Source organism: Teleopsis dalmanni, chromosome 1, assembly GCF_002237135.1.
Source record: "Teleopsis dalmanni isolate 2A chromosome 1, ASM223713v2, whole genome shotgun sequence".
Lineage (NCBI taxonomy): Eukaryota > Metazoa > Arthropoda > Insecta > Diptera > Diopsidae > Teleopsis > Teleopsis dalmanni.
The window spans coordinates 180,506,475-180,527,789 of NC_051846.1; the positions used below are offsets into that span (position 1 = coordinate 180,506,475).

General features: G+C 28.7%; 3 protein-coding genes across 3 annotated transcripts; 2 read left to right on the forward strand and 1 right to left on the reverse strand.

Moving 5' to 3' along the window:
- Positions 1 to 2,755: 2,755 nt before the first annotated feature.
- LOC119671473 lies at positions 2,756 to 5,801 on the forward strand. Its single transcript, XM_038082121.1, has 4 exons — positions 2,756 to 2,868; positions 3,192 to 3,526; positions 3,600 to 3,936; positions 5,464 to 5,801. Exons 2-4 carry the CDS (start codon positions 3,198 to 3,200, stop codon positions 5,776 to 5,778), a joined length of 981 nt encoding a protein of 326 aa, XP_037938049.1. The 5' UTR covers positions 2,756 to 2,868; positions 3,192 to 3,197; the 3' UTR covers positions 5,779 to 5,801.
- A 2,839-nt stretch (positions 5,802 to 8,640) lies between these two features.
- Positions 8,641 to 14,393, forward strand: LOC119670486 (WASH complex subunit 4). Its single transcript, XM_038080761.1, has 10 exons — positions 8,641 to 8,733; positions 8,789 to 9,297; positions 9,362 to 9,583; positions 9,637 to 10,404; positions 10,480 to 10,812; positions 10,868 to 11,147; positions 11,777 to 11,931; positions 11,992 to 12,418; positions 13,227 to 13,444; positions 13,507 to 14,393. The coding sequence occupies exons 1-10, from the start codon at positions 8,715 to 8,717 to the stop codon at positions 13,972 to 13,974; spliced, it is 3,399 nt and encodes a 1,132-aa protein (XP_037936689.1). The 5' UTR covers positions 8,641 to 8,714; the 3' UTR covers positions 13,975 to 14,393.
- A 2,029-nt stretch (positions 14,394 to 16,422) lies between these two features.
- Positions 16,423 to 20,852, reverse strand: LOC119670487 (1-phosphatidylinositol 4,5-bisphosphate phosphodiesterase gamma-1). Its single transcript, XM_038080762.1, has 4 exons — positions 19,431 to 20,852; positions 18,774 to 19,251; positions 17,852 to 18,708; positions 16,423 to 17,790 (listed from the first exon to the last, which is right to left on the reverse strand). The coding sequence occupies exons 1-4, from the start codon at positions 20,706 to 20,708 to the stop codon at positions 16,693 to 16,695; spliced, it is 3,711 nt and encodes a 1,236-aa protein (XP_037936690.1). The 5' UTR covers positions 20,709 to 20,852; the 3' UTR covers positions 16,423 to 16,692.
- Positions 20,853 to 21,315: the final 463 nt, after the last annotated feature.

The following is a 21,315-nucleotide window of genomic DNA, read 5'->3' on the forward strand; positions in this document are numbered from 1 at the left end:
GAGTATCTACTTAATTTGTAAGTCCTTAACCGTTTTCATAGTTCTTCAATGAGTTGAATTAACCAATATATGTACATGAACAAGATCTCGAGAATGACTCAACAATAATATAAAAAAATGGGGTAACAATTGTATCACAGAAACAACTATTAAAGAAGTTCCAATAATATTAAAGTTAACTTTGATATACTATTGAAGATAGAGGTATTAATATCGACTGATTAAAGAATAACTACTAAATCTTTCTAACTAATAAATAAATATTAATATTAATTAATTTATATAAATGAATAAAGTAATTATTAAAAAGTTACTATAAAATGCGTTCACAAAATTTTGTGGTACTAGCGAGATTGAATTGCGATCGAATAATAAATAATAGTGCATTTATATAGCACTAAAACTTTGTAAATGTCGTTTTTTTACTTACGTTAAAATTTTAAGTATAAAAGCAAATCTTATTCTTTATCTTAATTGAGAATAATTACATCCAAATAATTTAATATAATTAAATTCCTGTGTGGGCTAATGGGCCTTCTCTACTGTAAGTAATTTTTAGCGTTGGTGTTTTAAATGTATATGTTTAAACATAAATTGTCATGTGTACTTAGTGAAAAAACTTACATATCTGTAATTATTAATAGTTTTAAGTGCTTAGTGACTGCACAAAGCTTTATTTACTATTTCAGTATTTAGCAAAATACTTAAGAAATGCGGTCAAAAACTACTGTAGTCAAATGATAAGACTTGTCTGATTTCTTGAAGTTCCTTAAGCTAAGGTTATTACTTTAAGAAAGGAATTTCGAGTCGTCGGTAGTTATAGAAATAAAGTTTACTAAAAGAATTAAAGGCTTTTAGAGTCTATATGCAAAATATATGGAAAATTACTTCACGCCCTTGCATATATATAAATACAGTCAAAATTCCATAACTAGAACTTCTATAACTCGAATTTTCTATAATTCGAACTAGAAAGAGTGCAACAGGGTTTTAGGGAGCAAATTACTTACAATTCTACCTCCATAACTCGAGCTTCTATAACTGGAATTTCTCTTTAACTCGAATAAAAGTATTATCACGTCCCAATAGGAATATGGGAAAGTGCATCCCATAAGTCGAATTTATGTTTTAAGTATGAACCCATTTTGGTGTTAGGGGAAGTCTCTTTTTTCAAAGCAAATGTATAATTTTTTTTTCTTATGTTGCTTCTTTGTGGAAATGACACTAGCTGGCAGCGTAGTTTAAAGTAAATGAAATAACTTTCAATGCTACTCTTAATGATTATATTGAGCTTGACAATCAAATTTTTACAACAAGCTTTCCTACTTTCTCATTATAGTGGATCCAAATCTAAGCGCAACGGAAAGTGATATTGAGGGTTCGGTGGATGAAATTGTTCATCAAGCTTCCAAGAATGAAGTGGAAGACTCATCAAAATTCTAAATTTTTATTTAAAATGGCTGATACTCCAACTGATGATCACTGTAAGACTTGAAATAAATTGGGATCTGTTTTTGTTGAAAATAAAAAGTAATTAAAATCCCAAACCCTAATTTCTGAATATTTTACTTTATTATAACTTTTGTGCTGTATTTGTTTTCAAATAAATAAATATCTTAAAATGTGATTCTGTTTCTTTCAAAAATAAAAATAAAATAAAAAAATTCTCTAACTCGAAGTCTCCACAAGTCGAACCTTTTCTTTGCAAAATGGTACTTCGAGTTATTGAAGTTTGACTGTAGATATAAATATATATATAATATAATATGTTTTACAATAAATATAACATAAATTAATATACTTGCTGGGCCTCGTTAAAATGAGTTTTAGTTCATTAATGATTTTTTTTGCTTTTTTTTAATAATTTCGGTTACTTTTTATATAAGTTTTATATTCCATATTTGTTAATATAAAAATACTAAATTAAACCGTTTTAATAAATATACTCCTATACATATGTACATAAATTGTTTTGAAAATAATTAATTTTTTTTATTACCATTCTTTAATAATTTCGTTATAACCCTTTGCGATAAAGATACAATTTGACATTTTTATGATTATGCACGTATATATGTGTATGTGTATATCCATATTGACATTCATAAATTTTAAGCTACTCGTCCTAAGAATGCTTCTATTTTATTGATGGAAAGATTTATGGCTTAGCTACTTTGACATTCATACCACAGCATATTTCTATTCATATTTTTTATGTGTCAACCCATAAAAGTACGAGTATCCTACTGCATATGCTTTGTTGTGTGTAGGTTGAAGGATCAATAAATTGACCAAGTGTTGAACACTCGCTCACACCCTTTTTTAATTTTGTTGACATATTTGCCTTATCGTATTATTGTTTACAAAAACGGTCGACTTCTGCATTTTACGTCGCATGAATTCGTGCGTTGAGGGTGTAAAAATACCGCCATAAGCGCCTTTCGGTAAGTTTAATTAAAATATCCTTTGCATCCTTAAAAGTGAGAAATCGAATAAGTGTCATGCGCAGTATATCTTATGCTCTTTGTTTATAAAATTACAAATTATATATCGTTTTGTGTTATTATAATAAATTATTAAAAATTAACAATTTTATTAATATTAGTTTTATTACAACAAACTAAATAAAATATTTAAATATAAATTAATTTTATATATTATTTTAAATAATTGTTTTTAATTTTGTAAACTCTCTACGCTCTCGATAGACTCATAAGTGATACAGATTTTCAATATCCTTTGTCCTTTGTATTTTAGTTTAGTTCAAACTTTCATAAAAAACACAACAGAGACGGAAAAATTCCTTTAATTTTATATTTCTACTGAATAAATCTGATAGTGCTTTTTTCCTAGCATATAATTTTAAAAGTAATTATTTTGTTTATATATAAAAATTAATAATAAGTGATTATATTATAATATAAATTGCGAATTTCATAGCATAAAAGCTTTTTAAGTGAAGATATTAATTAGAAAGTATTGAGAAAGTTGTATAGAAATTTAGGTTTAGCAAAATCAATAAGATTCCCCTCCCATTTTCAACAAGGAATAGAAAAATTTTATTGTTTGTATCCTTAAAACAAAAACTATTTCTTCTATCGACTTGAAACAATAATCAAATAATTTATTCCATAGTATATTATATTTTAAATATATATTTAATTAATATAATTTTTTTTATTTATTTGAAGTTAAATATGATTGGAAATTGCATTGGCAATTGTGGTCATGTCGGACCGCCACCTGATTCAATACTCTCTATGCCGCCGCCACCGTTGCCATCGTTTTTGCTGCCCAAGACAGCAGTATTGGCATTACCAACCGAAAACGATTCCCAACCTTGCTTTACACCATTTATGTGTGAATCGAATGCACATCCTCGTGAAAGTGGTGTTGAGTTTGTTGAATTAACTGGCGGCAATAATAATGGCTTGGAGAATACTTGGCTTTTTGTGCTGATTTCATCTTGCGTTGGTGTCTTAATATTAGGTGGTTTATTGGCCGTTATTTTACTTAAATGCAGAGAGTAAGTTTAATTTTGCTTTTTATAAGTAAAAAATTAAATAAGTTTTAATTACTAACAATTTTTTTATTTTTAGTACACTCTTTGCCAGTTGTAATTTCTCCTACCATGACTCGAACATTAAGCAAGGCGCTATGAATACTTTAGGAGAACCTTCAAAATCAAATCCTTTTATGGCCGGTGGCATTTTATATCCTTGCACAGCTGCTGCTAGTCGCGACACCTTACAAAGTCAAATGGCTAATGATAGCCGTTTATTGTGGGCTACTTTAACACCACATGGAACTCGACATTTTATAACTGATTATCCGAGCGTTAATAATGCACAGGAAGGACATTATGAAGTTGTTGACTATCGCTCCAAGCCACAAAATCATATATATCGTGATTATGCTAAACGTACACCTATCAAAGTAAGTATTATTCTTAAGCGCAAATAATTATACAAATAACAAAAATATATATTGAAACTGGTCAGTACAATTTTAAAATGGGTGTAGCATATTAATATTTTTGCAATAGATTTTTGTTGTCCCTTAAAAAAATAACAGTTTCTTACTATATTTATAAGTATTTATATTTATTTATTTGTGAGTTAACATTAAAAGTAATTTTAAAATTAACTAAGAATAGAGAACTGGAGAACTGTGTAGTATTATTTTTGCAATAGAAAGATTTTTGTTGTTCCTTAAAAAAGTTAGAATTACTTACTATATTTATAAGCATTTATATAATTATTTGTTTGTTTGTGAGTTAACATTAAAATTAATTTTAAAATTAACTAAGAATAAGAAACTGGTCCTTCGCCCTAATAAGTATTTATAAATATTGTATAGGTCTATATTACAGCTTCTATTATACTTTATATTCAACTTTTTTCCGCTATAGATTATAGTTCTTGTTGGACTACTGCTACTGCAACAATATTTTCAAACATCTGTATTTATCTAGCCATTTACACATATGTTTGTAAGATCTTCTTCTTAATCCTTCTTCTATCGCTTACTGTATCTTCCACTTTTTTGTTTCCTAATGCAAATAATACATAGGTCTTTTAACCACACTGCTACTAGGCATTCTGATAACATAGCCGTACTAAAATAAAAGCTGCACTTTTATGTATCTGAAGACACTTCTAGATTCATTTATTGTTCCTATCTTATATTTAGCCTCAGTGGCTTGCTGTCGCTAGTTGGTAGTACCGTGCGCCCTCAAATCGTTGGTCACCTGAACCTTTTACGCGAAGATTCGGGCGTCCTTTGCCGCGTTTTCCACCTGCGGGTACCGAATCAAACACCTTTCTAGCCGGAAGCTTTTCTTCCATTCGCACGACATGACCAAATCAGCGAAGAAACTGAATTTTTATGCGCTTAACTATGTCTATGTCGCATTATAGCTCATGCAGTTTTTCGTTTTATCTAATTCGACACTCGTTACCAACGCGTAAGGGACCATAGATCTTTCGAAGAATTTTTCTCTCGAATGCTCTTAACGCTTTTTCATCACTGTTGGTAATTGTCCAAGCTTCTGCACCATATAGCGTAATTTTTGTTTGTTGAGAGAGGGTTTTATTTCACAATTACCTACTTAGCCCGATATAACATTTGTTGGCAAGAGTGATTCTTCGTTGAATCTCTAGATTGATGTCATTATTGGTATTTACGCTGGTTCCCAAATATACTTACTTATTCGTAAGTATAGCAATTACTAATTAGTTTTATATTAAATTTGTTTTTTTAGTGTGTTTGTATATTAAAACAATTCCTTTTTTCTCAAAAATTCATACCATATGTTTAAAAAACTCGATTTATGTATATTGCTTTTTATGCATATTTTGATTATCATTTCTTTATTAATTAGATATACGGTTATGAATATATAGCATATGTTTTGAAATTATTACAATAATAATAATATTAAAATATATATAATTTTTTTAGTCATTTGACAATAGTGGATTCGTTGATTATGATTATGAGGATCCAACACCATTAATGGAATCATATCATGATGATCTTGACTCTGGATATCAAGAACCGCAAGAAATACTGAACAGTTTACAACGTTCGTCTCCTCGTCCACTAGTTGTATCTTCGCCAACTCGTATTGATAACCCTAATATTGCTCCATTAAATTACTATCCTTCAAGTCGTACTAATACACTTCAATCAAATCACTCCACTACACTTAATCGCAAAGCAACCTCTAATCGTCGCATCAGTGACGCATCCACTTATGGCGGTCCAAATATGTAAGTGACAATCTGAAAATTGAGCAATAATATAAAATGTGGTTTCTGAGGTAAAAATTTGTAGTTAACACGCACAATATACAACGAAACACGCATTTTAGCAATAATTTAATCATAACACTAAATCAGATAAAATCAACACATAATGGTCCACATAAAAGTTTGTATTCAAAATATCAGCTAAAAATACTTTAACATTTTTATAAAAATACATAAAACGAGCGTCAGGAAGAAAAATAAAAAATAACAAGTAGAAAATCAGAAATCAAAATTAATAGCAATTTTTCAATAAATTTAAAGAAAGCTAAGATATATTATATATATATGCATATTACTAACATTTTTAACATAAGTGCAATACAAATTAATGGAAAATATTCCGAATATTCCTAATCAACTTCATATCTTGTTTTGAAAGTATTAATATTTGCTTAGATTTGTGCGAAAAAAAGTATTAAAATTAAGAATATAAATATTTATTTTATTAAAAAACATAAATACAAAATACATTATTATATACAAATTTTTTAATACATTGAATCAAAGAATAATAATTGAAATGCACCAAGTCTTTTAAAAGATTAAAATCTTAAGTAAAAAAAATATTTAATAATAATATATAAATATGCATATGAGAGCATTAATTGTCAGTAGTTGAATATATTTTAATTAATATAATAGTATATGCTTTTTCAAAAAAAAATAATATATATATATATTACTAAAATATTAAGAAAATGGTATTAAAATTAATTATTATATATATATATATAATATGCATGTAAAGCATTCAATGTAGTAAGTATGCATTTTATCAATTGTTTTAAAGTCGTCTAAAAGTATTATCTGAAGACATAAGCTGGTTCTAAAAATTGTGTGTAGTTATAATGCAAATCATCTGATTTTCAATGAGAATTACAATATAAAAAATAACAGAACATTTTATAAGAGTAAATATAATTAAATTTATAAATATATATTGTTTTTAAAATTTAAAAAATAATATTAATTATAAAAAATTTGTAGTAAAATATAGAAATTCGTTTTCAATTAAATACTACAAATATTTTCCTAATATTAAAAATATATATACGAAAATACTCGTATTATAAAATACATCAAAATGCATTTAAATATTTAAGCAATAATATATATATATATATATGGTATACATATATATATTAAAATAAAAAATTTATTTTAATAAAACATAATATGAAAAGCTTTCAAATGATCTCCATAAAATTGTTGAAATAAAAATATATATATATATATTAAGAAACAAAAAAAAAAGGAATATATTCCAAAAAACAATAGCACATTTAAGGTTATCTATTCTTATAAATATTTGTTCACGCATACTTACATATTCCTATATATTTAACTGAAGAAACTAATTAATTGCTTATTCCTAAAATTAAAAATTAATTATATACGTATTCTATGTATTAAAATGTAAGCGCATTAATGTATTGTAATTTTATAATTGTAATTCCATTAAATGGCGGCTTTTTACTACTTCACTAAATAGGGTTGTGTTGAAATTTATTGATCGCAATAGCAATAAAAGCTCAATAATAATTGTTTTTTTTTATAAAACATATTCATTAAAAACAACAAAAATAAATTTTAATTAAGAAATCACATCAAAATGTCATTTGTAATTTTATGTGCATGGAATATTTGCATTCATATATGTAATAAAAAACTAATAAAAACAAATAATTTTTTAATCTTCAAATTTTTTACAGTATATTGTAATGTGATTAAAAAAGAAAATGAGAAAGAAAGAGAGAGATAGGCACAAAGAGATTGTGAGAAAGGGAGAGGAGCGGGAAAAGTGGGCGAAATCTGTTTCTCCCTCTTTTCGGGAGTGAGAGAGAGTGAGAGAAAGAGAGAGAGAGAGAAAGAGAGAGAAACAGACCGATAAAGAAAGAGAGAGAGAGAGACATTAAGAAATGGGGAGAGAGAAAAAGAGAGGGATATATAGAGAAAGAGGTACAGGTACAGATAGTAAGATAGCAAGAATCCCTTTTAATTTTTTTTATATGATCAGGATGTAGTCAAAAAAATGTAACTGTATATTTAACACTTAAGTAAAGGCCTTTAAACAAAGGTCTTGATTACAGTTTTAAATAAATTTTCAAATATTGCGTTATCCAATTTATTTATTCTGTCCTGGTGAACTGTCCAGAAACACAAAACGATATGTTAAACATCATCGATCTCAAACTCAGCACCACTAGTGATTTGATATCGGATAGCTGATATCAAAATTCAGTGGAAGTCCTCCACCATATCAATTAATCTATGATTTATCAGCCATAGGAAGAAAGCAGACTTGAACTGATATTTCAAATCGTTGGAATCGTTGGATAAGAACTAAAACTTCTCATCTAGTTATTGATGAATATTCTTGTGATTTGATCCACGGTAATGCTCCAATGTACAATAAACACCCCACCATGAAAAATGATATTAGTATGTCAGTCAATAATATTATTTTTTAAACAATTTTCAATCCATTATTCACATTCGCAAAAGCTTTTTATACTCATCATTGAATATAGGTCCATAGAAACACAAGTACACCTTTAGCCATATCAGGCCACTTAAACATAGCTTGCAATAACTTCAGCTTGACAATATCTGCTGATGACGGTTCGCCGTAAATAATAGTCAAATACATTTGCCCGATATATCACAATGCAGACCAATCAGCTAATTATTTATACTAACTGTTCTTATACAGCAACTATTGTGAATTCATAATTATTGTGAATACACCTGTTGGGCTTATCAGCTGATGTCTTTTAAACAAACAAAATCATCTTTGCTAAGCTGATAAAACTGACTACTTATTATTATTAAAATTAATGTTTTAGTGTGTATATAAAAAATAATAATAGATGTTACAAAGTTTATGATCCTCTTTCTAAAATGGATCAATCAGCTTTCTGTAAGTTTATTTTCCCATATTATATATATTAAATTTAATATACAATAACTTTTAGTGACATCTGCTGAAGAACAATTAAAAAATTTTGGCTCATTCCTTAACAACTACGATGCGCAATTGGCGAACTTACTTAATAAAAGTAAAACTCTAAACCAACTGTCCTGCAATGCTGAACCGCTTGTAAATATAAACTACACTGGCAATCAAGAACAATTGCAGCTTATACGTTTGTTGGAGTCTGATAGACTTGTCAACAAAATTTTGTTAACATTCGCATATTTGTGTGAAGAAGTGGATTCTTTAGTGTCAGACAGTCGAGAAATGCAGATGAAATTTCTATATTTAGATGAAGATCTCTTAGCAGTACATTTAGATGATAGTAACTCAACAACTGGATCTATAATAGAAAATGAGCGTGTTCTTATTAAAATGAGTCAATGCATGGAGTTTCTTTGCAATATTCAATTTCTTCTGCAACGGTGTACAGTATTGGGGAATAATATACTGCACCAATGCGGTGCATTTTTAGCAACTGAAGATACATCATTGGAGTTTCGATTTTTTGTAAGTAAATTAAAACTTAAAATTATTTTACAATTATAAATGGGTTTATGTTATTTATATACAGGACATTTTTGAATATCTATCAGAGTTATTACTGCAAATTCTAATATTTGATGAAATATTTGCCACATCAAATTTCTGCCGGTTTTGGCCTTCGTATAAAAAAACTGTAGATGCTGTAGCACATAATCGAGATTTGCAGCTTCAATGTACAAGTTCCGAAATTAGTGGCTTACAAAATTGTCTTCAGGAACTGGATATACTATTTTCAGCAAATATTTTCCAAGTACATTAAATTTATTACTATTAACTATTTTCACAAATAATACTATTTTCTAGTATTTTTTGGATAGTACATTTGCTTTAAAAGAAAAAATTGGTCCTACTGGCATAGGCTTACTTATACAACAGTGTAATGAATATGTTAAGTATAACTTGGCATTAATTGATAAATGGCAGATTAATGCTCTAAACGAATTTAATGATCCAAAATTATTAATCAGATTAAATGCTTTTTGCGTTGTTTTTCATACATTTTGCGGACAAATAGATTCGAAACATGTGAAACATCTACTGGAACTTAATGCTAAACATCAGGGTATAATGCTAATAAGTAATGTTGTTTGGATTCCCAAGCACTTTTTAAAAAAGCACGCATATAGTTTAATTAAAACTCATGAAAAGTTACTTTACGATGTGAAACGACAATGGCAGCATTACTTGAATGCGCATTTACAAACTCTTCAAACTGATTGTCGTAAATATTGCATTCATTTAGCTCTATGGTCACTAAATGTTGAAAAAATGTTAAATGCCGGCGCTTTTTATTTGAAATTGGATCAATTTAAAGAACTAGCTGCTTTGTTGTTATCAGGACTTCGTTACGCTGGGCAATTGAGCTTTCTAGTAAAGGGATTGGTAAACGCACACGTATCATTACAAATACCAATGACAAAACAGACACTATTGGCTATATGCAAAATGATTGAAGTGATGAAATCAACACAGAATCTATTCCAAAAACATAGTCGAAGCATTGCTAAAATAATACATTGTATATTACAATATTTACAATATAAACTATTGCATTTGCTAGGAAGTTGTAAGGTACGCAAATATTATAATAATATAAAAATAATTTAAAAAATAAAAAATTTTTCTATTAAATTTGTATATTTTTAGAAAAAAATTACCTCAACGAAAATGCTTGATCGTAATGTAGATGCGCTGGCCGCTATCAAAATTGCAGAGAAATGTTTGAACGGTACTTGCAGTCAAAATCGTATTCTAACTGCCAAACTTGCTGTTAATGCTACCAATTTTCATAATCGATGTCTTCCAACTGAAATGTATGAAAAGTTTAGAACAATAATGGAACGTATTGAATTGCTAAGTGATTTTGAAATAAATTTAAAAAATATATGTGATACATCATACATCTATTGGCATCAATCGATACTAACAGCTTATTTAAAGCATATTGTGGATAGAAAAATGGATTATAATTCATTTCAAGTAATTACTCCGAAAATTATTATTTTTAATCTTATATTTAATGATTTTCATATAGAATTTAATCAGAGCTGCCGATAATTGTACAGAAAACCTAGACAAACTGCAACTTAGTGATTTGAAGATAACTGATATAATGAAAAAATCTAACTTTGATAATATACGTAACGGAATTATTAGTAATTTGTGTGCACATATAGAAACATTTTTACGATTAGAAGTTCATTCTAATCTACAATTAGAAAAAATGAATCCATTTGAGCAGAGTATCGATGATTATAGAGATTTGATAAATGCATGCCCTATCAGGCTTAATGGCAATTATATCATTTTAAGAGGTAAATATGTACTATATAAATATATAGTTACTTATTATAATAAAAATAATTTAAGTGCTCATCCTACTTCTTGTAGTTACCTACACATAATGTTAGCCCTAATTATAAGAAGAAAGTGTGGTGAAAATAATAATATTAACAAAAAGGGCTTCTCTCCATTGAAGTAGCTAGGTTTAAATTGATCCAGACTAGTTTTATTTAAAACCTATCCACTTCTTTATCCTATCCCCAATCTCACACAACTCTTCTTCATCCTCTTTACCTTTACCCGCACTAATCCTGTCCACGTATTCATCTTGTAATACCATTTATGTTTCCTGCAATATCAGATCTTCACGGTCTACATTGTTAAATAACATTCTTTTGAATTTTTTTCTATTTATATTTTGTTTAATATTTTTATAAATGTGTCGCGTTGTTTTTCGCCTTGTGGGTCTGATATATATTATTAATATTATAATTTTGCATATCGATAAAATCTATAAAAATACAATGATATATTATTATTATTTATATAAACAAAATATTGTATATATAATATAAGAAATGTTGCACTCATATGTCAGACTTAAGCAACTATTTTATTTTTATTTTATTATATATATTACATGTATTTATGTCTTTTGTAGATAATGTGGAGAATTATCTTAGTGCTATGTTCTATAATTTGACAACAATTTCATTGCACGATTGGAAAACATACGAAGAAATGCGCCACTTAGCAAATAAACGTTTAATGTTGAAGCCAGTTGAAGATTATTTACCAAATCAAACATTGGATCAGGTATTTAATGTATCTTTAATGATAATAAAAAATATTGCTAATATTGTATGTGTTTTTTAGGGTATTGATATATTAGAAATAATGCGAAAAATAAATATATTCGTTTCGAAATATGTTTACAATATGAATGCACAAATTTTCGTTGAACAACAAAGTCAAAATAAACATCTGGATTCAATAGGTATACGACACGTTGCTAATTCACTACGCACACATGGCAGTGGAGTGATAAATACGACTGTTAACTTCACCTATCAATTTTTGCGTCAAAAATTTTATACATTTTCTCAATTTTTATATGATGAACAAATTAAGTCGCGTTTAATGAAAGAATTTCGTTCGTATACGGAAAGGAAACAAAATGACAAGTATCCATTGTATCCTTATGAAAGAGCTGATGCTTTTAATAAAGATATACGTAAACTTGGTTTATCTAAAGATGGGCAAACATATATGGATCTATTTCGAAAAGTGATTACGCATGTAGGTAAGTTAAAATGTTTTTAATAATATTTGCTAAAATTATTTTTAGCTTAGTTTTCTACTAAATTGATTTTTAACATCTGTTTTGACGAAAAAAACTAAATTCTTAATATAAACTATTACTTTCAATAGAGAGATATTTATCAAACAGTAGTGAAATTGTAACATTTTTTTTATTATTTTTAATTAACTGAATTTTTATCCATTATCAGTCGTCTTGGAATTATTTCTTATATATAATTATTCGTAAATAATTTTTTGACATTGCAAGTGTCAAGGATTGAACTTGTATCCTATCAAATTTGAAGCTCAGAGCTAGTGATCTAAAGTTTTATAAAAATAAAATGAGAAAGGTTTATGGACAATTTTGATCAATCTCAGCATTTTTTCACAACGCTATATATATTGATTTTTGAGATTAATGATCCAAAAAACAAAATAGTAGTTACGACTGAAATCTATGGGCAGTATAGAGTACATGAAAAATCACATATATTGCTTGATGTAACTAAAAATACTTTGCGGTAAAAATGTTCTATTGAAAAGTCCTCTCCAACGGTAACAAACTCGCTCCAATTGTTGCACATACGTACTTTATGGTGGTTGATATTATTGTAATTTTATTTCTAGAAGTAGTCAAATTTATGCCCCGAAGTTACTAACATTTATTATATTTGTTTCAGTGGTAGTGTACTGTACAGTATAGTGGTACAGTCTATAAAACATTTTTTTATTATATTAAATTTAGTTTAGTTTATTAAAAAACTACTTTAAAACAAAATATATAATTTAAATTTTTTTTATGCAAACAGGTAACGCTATGGGTTATATACGACTTGTGCGCTCAGGAAGTATACATGCAAATTATAGTGCTAGCCTCTATTTACCGAAATTCGATGAAAATTTGACTTTTGCCGAAACATGCAAGAAAGAGAACCTACATGACGTTACTTTTGTAGCTGCAGAAAACCTTGAAGCAAATATTAATAATTTAGTTCGAAGTTTCTCTGACAGTACGGATTATTTTAAAGTAAGCTTTAAACACAAAACTTTAATTTTTGATCTTTATCAAAACTAACATTTCCATTTTAGATTCTTATAGAGGCATTTCAACCATTTTTTCACAACGCACATAATATACATTTGAAAACTTTTTTCCTTATTATTCCACCATTAACATTGAATTATGTGGAATATATGCTAAGTGTTAAGGAAAAAATTAATAGGAAAGATCGTCAGGAAGCGGTGTTATTCGATGATGGTTTTGCTGTTGGACTGGCATACATACTAAAATTGCTCAATCAAATAAATGAATTTAATTCTTTGAATTGGTTTGGTATCGTACGAGAACGTTTTGAGACTGAACTGAAGAAAATAAAGGAAATGCTCTCGGATGTTAATAGTGGTACTAATAAAACCAACACGAATTCAAATATGAAGAAGAGTGAGAATGAAAAACTTCAACAAACTCTTGCATTAACTGAGAGACGTATTAATATCCATCAAATGGAATATAATTTGTTATATTATAATATAGGAAGCGCAAAAATATTTTTCTAGTGAATCTTGAAGAATATTTTCTTTTTGTTATTATTGTATTGTATATATATTATATTTAAAATAGTGTTTGGGCATTAAGAAAATCGAATCCATCGAGTATACTTGAATTCAAACATTTGAATCAAAAGCTTTAAATATTTCTTATTTTAGATTTGTTACCATACGTACTTCATATACAAATATGTATTATAACAAATGCTCAAACATTATTTGTTATTCGAACATTTTCAAGGACGCTGTGTCAAATGCTCCAATACAAGCAAACTCGAAAATCAGAATTTTCGAAACTTCAAATATTCCCCATAAAATTTGTAGCTTTAATCTATAATAATCAAGCATAGTGTTCAGAACTATTAATAATGTAAATTGGAAAACAAGAATTTCGTAACAATCTTCAAATATTCCAAACATAACATACTTTTTACTACTATTATTAATTTATTGTTTATTTAGAATAATAAAAATACGTAAATTTCGTAGCAATAATAATAAAGTAATATTCTCAATTTATTTAAACGCAAATTTTAGGTAAGATGTTATTTGCTCAACCTAAATCTAAAACTTAACAACTAATAAATTGTAAGAAAACTATATAATGATATATTTATTCCTCTTCCCTTTCCACACACCTCATCATAATACTTGTATTTGTCTTATAATCTTTTTTTGTGTCCTGGTTTATACATCACCATAGGTTTCAACAGCAACAACAAAAGTCTAGCCTCGCCATATTTTGTCGTTGATATTGACGAGCGGCTTCAAGAAACACGTCTTTTCCTAATGTGTGTCCAAACTGTAGTTCCTTTGGACTCCTTACCCACTCATGTAATCGTCTTGTATATCCTTTCATGTTATTTGCTTACAGGTCCCAACGGGTCACTACAAAAAAAGCAGCTTCGAGACGCTTTTTCGAATAATAGTGATATTTAATAATTTAAATTTACATCCTATTACTTGATATATATGGCAAGAACGGCAAATTAAATAAAAATCTAAAAAAGTAATCCTTTGGTTGGACTTGGAAATATTTATATCTAATTTATTTAGGATGAGATTAATGACTTACGAAAGTAGATGGACCGAATTTAATATAAATGTTTGCAGAATGCAAATCAAAAACTAATCTAAAAGTTTTTATCAAATTGGACCTTGGAATATAAATAACTAATATAAGAAGCTTAAACCCATTCATGATTACTTCTAAATGGATTGTTTTTCATTGTCCAAAGTACTTCATCTAATTTAAAGGTACTTCATTTTAGAATGGAAATCAAAAACAAATTTAAAAAAAAATTACTTAAAATGGCCAGTGGAATAAAGGTATCTACTACATTTAGGCTAAGCCTATCATATATTGCGACTCCCGAAGGTGTTAGTTGTTAATCGAGGTAGGGGTGCCTTATTTGATATAAATGACTTAAGATGAGTAAATCGAATAAAAATATTAACAATATTATTTGCACAGTATCTTGTGCTGTAAGTAGCAAATATGGTATTTGAAACATCAAATTTAAATATTCTAATTTAGTTAATACTAATATATAATCTAATAACCTTGCAGTGGAAGAGTTTTCAATAATAAGCTATAAAATATAATTCTGATAGATATAATAAAATATTCTGAAATAATATTTTTATGTATCCTTACAAATAATTTGGTATAAAGAATATAAAATATATATTAACATTAATAAAATATATTTTATTAAAACATATACATTAATAAACATCTTTAGATAATAAAAATATGTAATCACAAACAACATTTAGTTATAAGAAATTTGACACGACTTGTATAAGCTTTGTTATATGTAAATATGTTTCGCATAAAATACATAAATGTAATGAAATAAAATAATTTTATATTAAAAAATTGTAGTGTATAATGATATGCAATATTAAAAATTTTACTAAGTTTTCACATATAATTGTCACATTAAAATTTGCTAAATATTACACAAAAAAAAAAAATTATTTTATGAAGTACATTTTGCTTATGATGTACATACATCTAAGTTTCGGAAAACACATATATATATAATAAAAATTTTATATAGAATACAATACATGCAAAAAAAAATAAAATAAAAACATCGAAGTCTATTAGTTTATAAGATCATAAAATAATTGCATGAATGCACATGTATATAAAAATATAAGAAGATAGGTGTACAATAGGTGTATAATAATAACTGAAACTTAAAGATGCAACAAGATTAAGTAAAAATTAATTAAGAATTGAAGCCAATACATTACATTACATTATTTTGGAATGTTACAATTATTTTGCAATCTAACTTCAAGTATGAAAAATAGAGATTTATCAAATAAAAATTATTAAACATAGTATTCTTTTAGAGAGAAAATGTACGAAAATACATTAAATGTTTACTTCAAATTCACTTTTTTCTCTTAATGAGAAATATAGAAAAATACATTAAATGCCGCAATAAATTGCTTTGACATATAAAATAAAATAACCCAAGTACATCTTTTAGAAAAATATTAGACATACTAAGATTTAAGTATGGAAGCATGCATAGTAGTTTTGGTTCTGCCACTTATTGCATCTTTAGTTTCATTTATTCCTGACAATTCATTTCGTTATGTAAATTTTTTATTTACTCTTGATAAATGCATATTATATATTTAGTCCAACAATTATAGTCAATTAATTAGTTGCATATTTGTTCAGTTTGTGCTTTTGAATTAATTCAATCAATTAAATTCGAATGAGGATCTTGTTCTTTGTTTTACGTCAATATGTACTAGTAATGAAGCTAATTCTAATTCTTCGCTAAATTTATTACGCAAAGTCACGCTGCGATAACCAGTGCGTATACAGTTTAATGGATAACAAGCTTGTGCGATCAATTGTGTTTCAGCGAATATATCTTCGTCTTGTACCTCAAACCGCAATATAGCAAAGTGTGGATTAATTACTGCAAATTCACAAGATTCATTCCATACAGGATTAAAGCCATTTTCACTGATTTTCGTACGATGTTTCAGACCAGTATCGAAACTTGCGCCAACAACTTCAACAACCACTAACGGACTGTTCGATTTTCCACTTCTGAATAGATGTCGACCGGCTATTATGCGTATTGTTACAATTTTTTCCTCCAAAGTACTTATAGCTATTGGATTATTTGGGTCAAAATTTTCAGCTTGCATAAATTTTGGTTTTAATAAGTAACCACATTGTCCATTATCACGAAATTTCGCTTGATTTAACTGCATAGCTTTATCGCCAGTTTGGTAATTAAGTGCTATCATTTGCGAGCCTACATTCCAAAATGGCACAGGATTAAAATTAGAGGAGTCTAAACGTTGTCCTTTTGGATACACGCGACTTATTTGATTTCGATGATACGAAAGAAATAGCATTGTATTATGCTGTAGGAATTGCTTTTCAGCTTTTGTTTCTGGAAAGCTAGACATTTCATAAAACACCCAAGAGTGATCCCTAAATGGCACACTGCGAAAATAAATAATTAAATCCGACATTTCTTTAGCCACACGTGCTGAACGCTCTTTCTTACGACGCTCAGTTGATAGTTTACTAGCTATCTGTGCCGCATCTTGAATGGCCTTAATCCATTCGTATAGCAGCTCTTGATTATCAAAACCAATTATAAATGGATTTTGCATTGTTGGTGTTTGTATCTCTAGTTTCATCAATATGCCAGGCTCTTCAGATTCTGAAAGAGAAGCAACAGCTCCATTTATTTCTATCGAATCAGTTTTTGAGAAGTTATCGCTGTTGCCTTCATCGTTAAATAAATTATAGTCATCATTTGAAGAATCAATAACCTTTAAAATGAAATTCATAAGAGCATTGTTCAACTTAAATAAACTTTTTCAAATGTTTTACCTTTACGTAACTTGAAGGTAAATGGCATTGCATCATGCCACCATAATCCCCACGCCACCATGATGAGCTGTAGCGTAACACATTTGTTATAATGGCATGTTTTGGGAATGAAAGCTCATCTGCTTCTTTTGCCATATAACTATACAAGGCCTTGCAAGTAACACGATCATCTAAATTTGGATCCATATAACTAGAAGCTTCATTAAAATCATTGCCATTATGTTGCTCTAGCGAAGCTTGACAAGCAAGCAGCTTTTGTCGTAACACTTCTTGTGAAACTGGATATAAAAGCTTTACATTTCGGTATAGTGGATTGCGCATATAAAAGTTGACTAAACTAACTAAAGATTCAAATTGTGTCGTATCTACGACATATAACCGACCCTCCTGCATAATGCGACAGTGCTTTATTTTTCGGTTAATGGTAAAGGATATAACAAATGCATTGGTACTTTGAACAGAAGGTCGCACTAAAAAGGAGCCCACATCTAATTTAATTAATACTTGTTCAGCTTGTTCTTTAGTTGTATTAGGATGAAACCATTCCTGAGACTCATGTTTTTTAGGTTGTGGCACTGGTTCCTTCAACGTTATAGAAAATTCCGAACTACGTAGCATATTTTTACGATAGTAAACAATAAGTGAATAAAGTGAATCGAATACAAAATTGTCAACTAGATAATATTTGGTTGCTCCATTCTCATGCTTCAACTTAATGCGGCAATGATTAGCGCGATTTCTACGCCAAAAAGAGAGACTGTAATCACCCACAAATGTAGCTGATTCTCTAACTAAGAATGTACCATCGCCAAGATGCTTATATGCTTCTAAAAGTTGATCAGCCTCTTTACGTCCACCTATGATAAAATAAAAATCACAATTTTATGTATTATGTTGTATAATCCAATACATTTCCAATTACCTTCTAGTTTGCCATGAAACCAGTTTTCTCCAAAATGCAATTCATCATTAACGAAATTATCTTTTGACTTAGGCAATAGACTCGAAGATGCTAATGCTGAACCAACAGTTTCATCGTCATCAGCTCGATTTTGTTCATCTAGTTCTGAGGAATATATAAGCTCTTGTTGCGTCAAAACAAAATGATAGAGATTCCAAGATTTATCGACTGGATCTTTAAGATAAAGTTTACTTTCCTTAAGTATATTACGCACATTATCATTTTCATCACCGGTACCACCACCTAAAGAAGATCTACTACCAACGGTAGAGATTGTGCCAGTGGTATTACTACCGCTTGTGGAACTACCACCACAACTATCTTCAAATTCTGGTAATTTTTTATGTTTAAGTATGATTTTTTTTCTAAGTTGGTATGGTGATGGAAGTTGTGACTCTGAACGATCACATCGTTGTGTTAATAACATATCACCGAATTCCTTAAGATAAAAAATAAGCAAGAAACAAATGATTATAATTTAATATTAAATTCAACCATTGCAGTATATTAATAAGTTTTTTTTGATTTAAATAAAATTATGAAATAAAAATTTTTTTTATATCGTCATATATTGAACTTTGCTTCACAAAACATTAATATGGTAAATATTTAACTTACCTCAATTAGCGCCTGCGCCATATTGCGTTGCTGCTCTAATGAACAATTTTGTTCAATAGATAAAATAACTGGAAATTCTGATGTAACAAATGCATGATCTTTAATCGTTTTTATCACATCTTTAAACTTTATTTTAGATGTCATTGTATGTCCATGAAAAATGTATGGTAAATTGTCTGGTCCATTCCAGCAGTCCAATTCAATGCAACGACAACCCATACGTAATGCACGCGCATAAGCTTCGCAAGAAGAGTCACTTGAAAATTGGTCGCCAGTTAGATATGTGTTATGAGATGAGGCTATCCAATAAGCTGACATAGGTTGTTTCATATCCATGTATACACGATCACTGTTCCGATCCCACAAATCATTTTGCTTTGAAAATAAAAAATCAATGAACTCAGAAATGTTGAGATATGGCTCTTGAACTTCGCGTTCAATGTCCTGTATGAAAAATCTTATAAAATTTGATACTCCTGTATCATCCATTGTTTCTTTTTGTTCTTCAGCTAAGAAACGTTGAAATTCTTTTAATGTAACGATTTGTGAATCTTTTGAATAAGTGAATTTTCCGGGCGAAGTATAGAAGAAATCCTCCAAGTATTTAGGTGGTAACAATAATTTTTCATATAAGCGTGCGAAATCATCGAATATTAAATCGTTTTTGCGGCGTACAATATCTTCTGGAAAGTGTTCCATTAGTTTACTTGTTGTCAGCTTACAACTTATGGTAGACAAAAATGATTTAAGATCTTTAACAGTCACTTGTCGACCATCTTTCGACGATTGGGTGCCAGTGTTTTCAATTGCATAATATTCACGTCTTAACCAGCGTTCAACTTGAAGTGGATATGAAGCATTAACGGTGTCCTGCACCATATAACGTAAACCGCGTACCCAATTTTCGGCTTCTTGTTCAGAAAGTGCAACAACGGAAAACGTTTTCAATTTAAAAGTATTTCCATATAAAACTACAAAACATTTAGCTGGTTCAAAACGTTTGCTATCATCTGAGCAATTTCGAAATTCTTTTGAACATTTTCCAACTCTTATTTCACGGATTTCACGTAACTCTAGTGAACCTTCAGCCTCCGTACGAGTATCTGAAGTTACTGGAGACCACAACAGTTGACGTGTCTCACGCAGCAGCATTAAACGCCTTTGTTCAGGTCGATGTTTTGGATAGAGTTTCGTCACTACCGTACCCCGTTCTAGCATAATAATAATGTGTTCCATTTCCCCTAAGGTTGGAACACTCATCGTACTAAAGCAATTCATATTGATTTTTAGTTGATTATTTGTAAGAATTATTTTTTTGTATATATATGTATGTATATATTTCCTGTTGCGTTTTAATCCTTACATACAGTTTAGTAGAGTTTCCATATTTTAAACTCGGAAGGCATTTAAGTTATAGCATTTAATAAATTTATTTAAGTATATTTATTTTTTATATACAATTTTTCGTTTAATATGCATTTAAAAATGAAAGTATCTATTAAAACGGAAGGCACTTTAGTGATAAAAAGTAAAACGTATGGTAAAAGTATGATTGTGTGTGTATGGAAACATAGACGGAGTCAGTGATTGAGGGTAGATAATACGATATCATATATCACAAGGTTTTATGGGTATAAATACAAGTGATCATTAATGTAGTCACTGCATTAAATTTCAATATTGTTTGAATTGCTACATTGAAATAAAATACACCTGTTGCATAAAAAATATTTTAATGTACGATAGTGTTATAAACGTGACAATCCGCTCATGTTAAAGGTTTCAACGATGCTTCTTTTTATAACAGCGTTGTTCACAATAAGTTCTTTTTGTTCGTATACTGATTTATCAGTGCATGACTAAAATGGTATAAAATGAATTCACG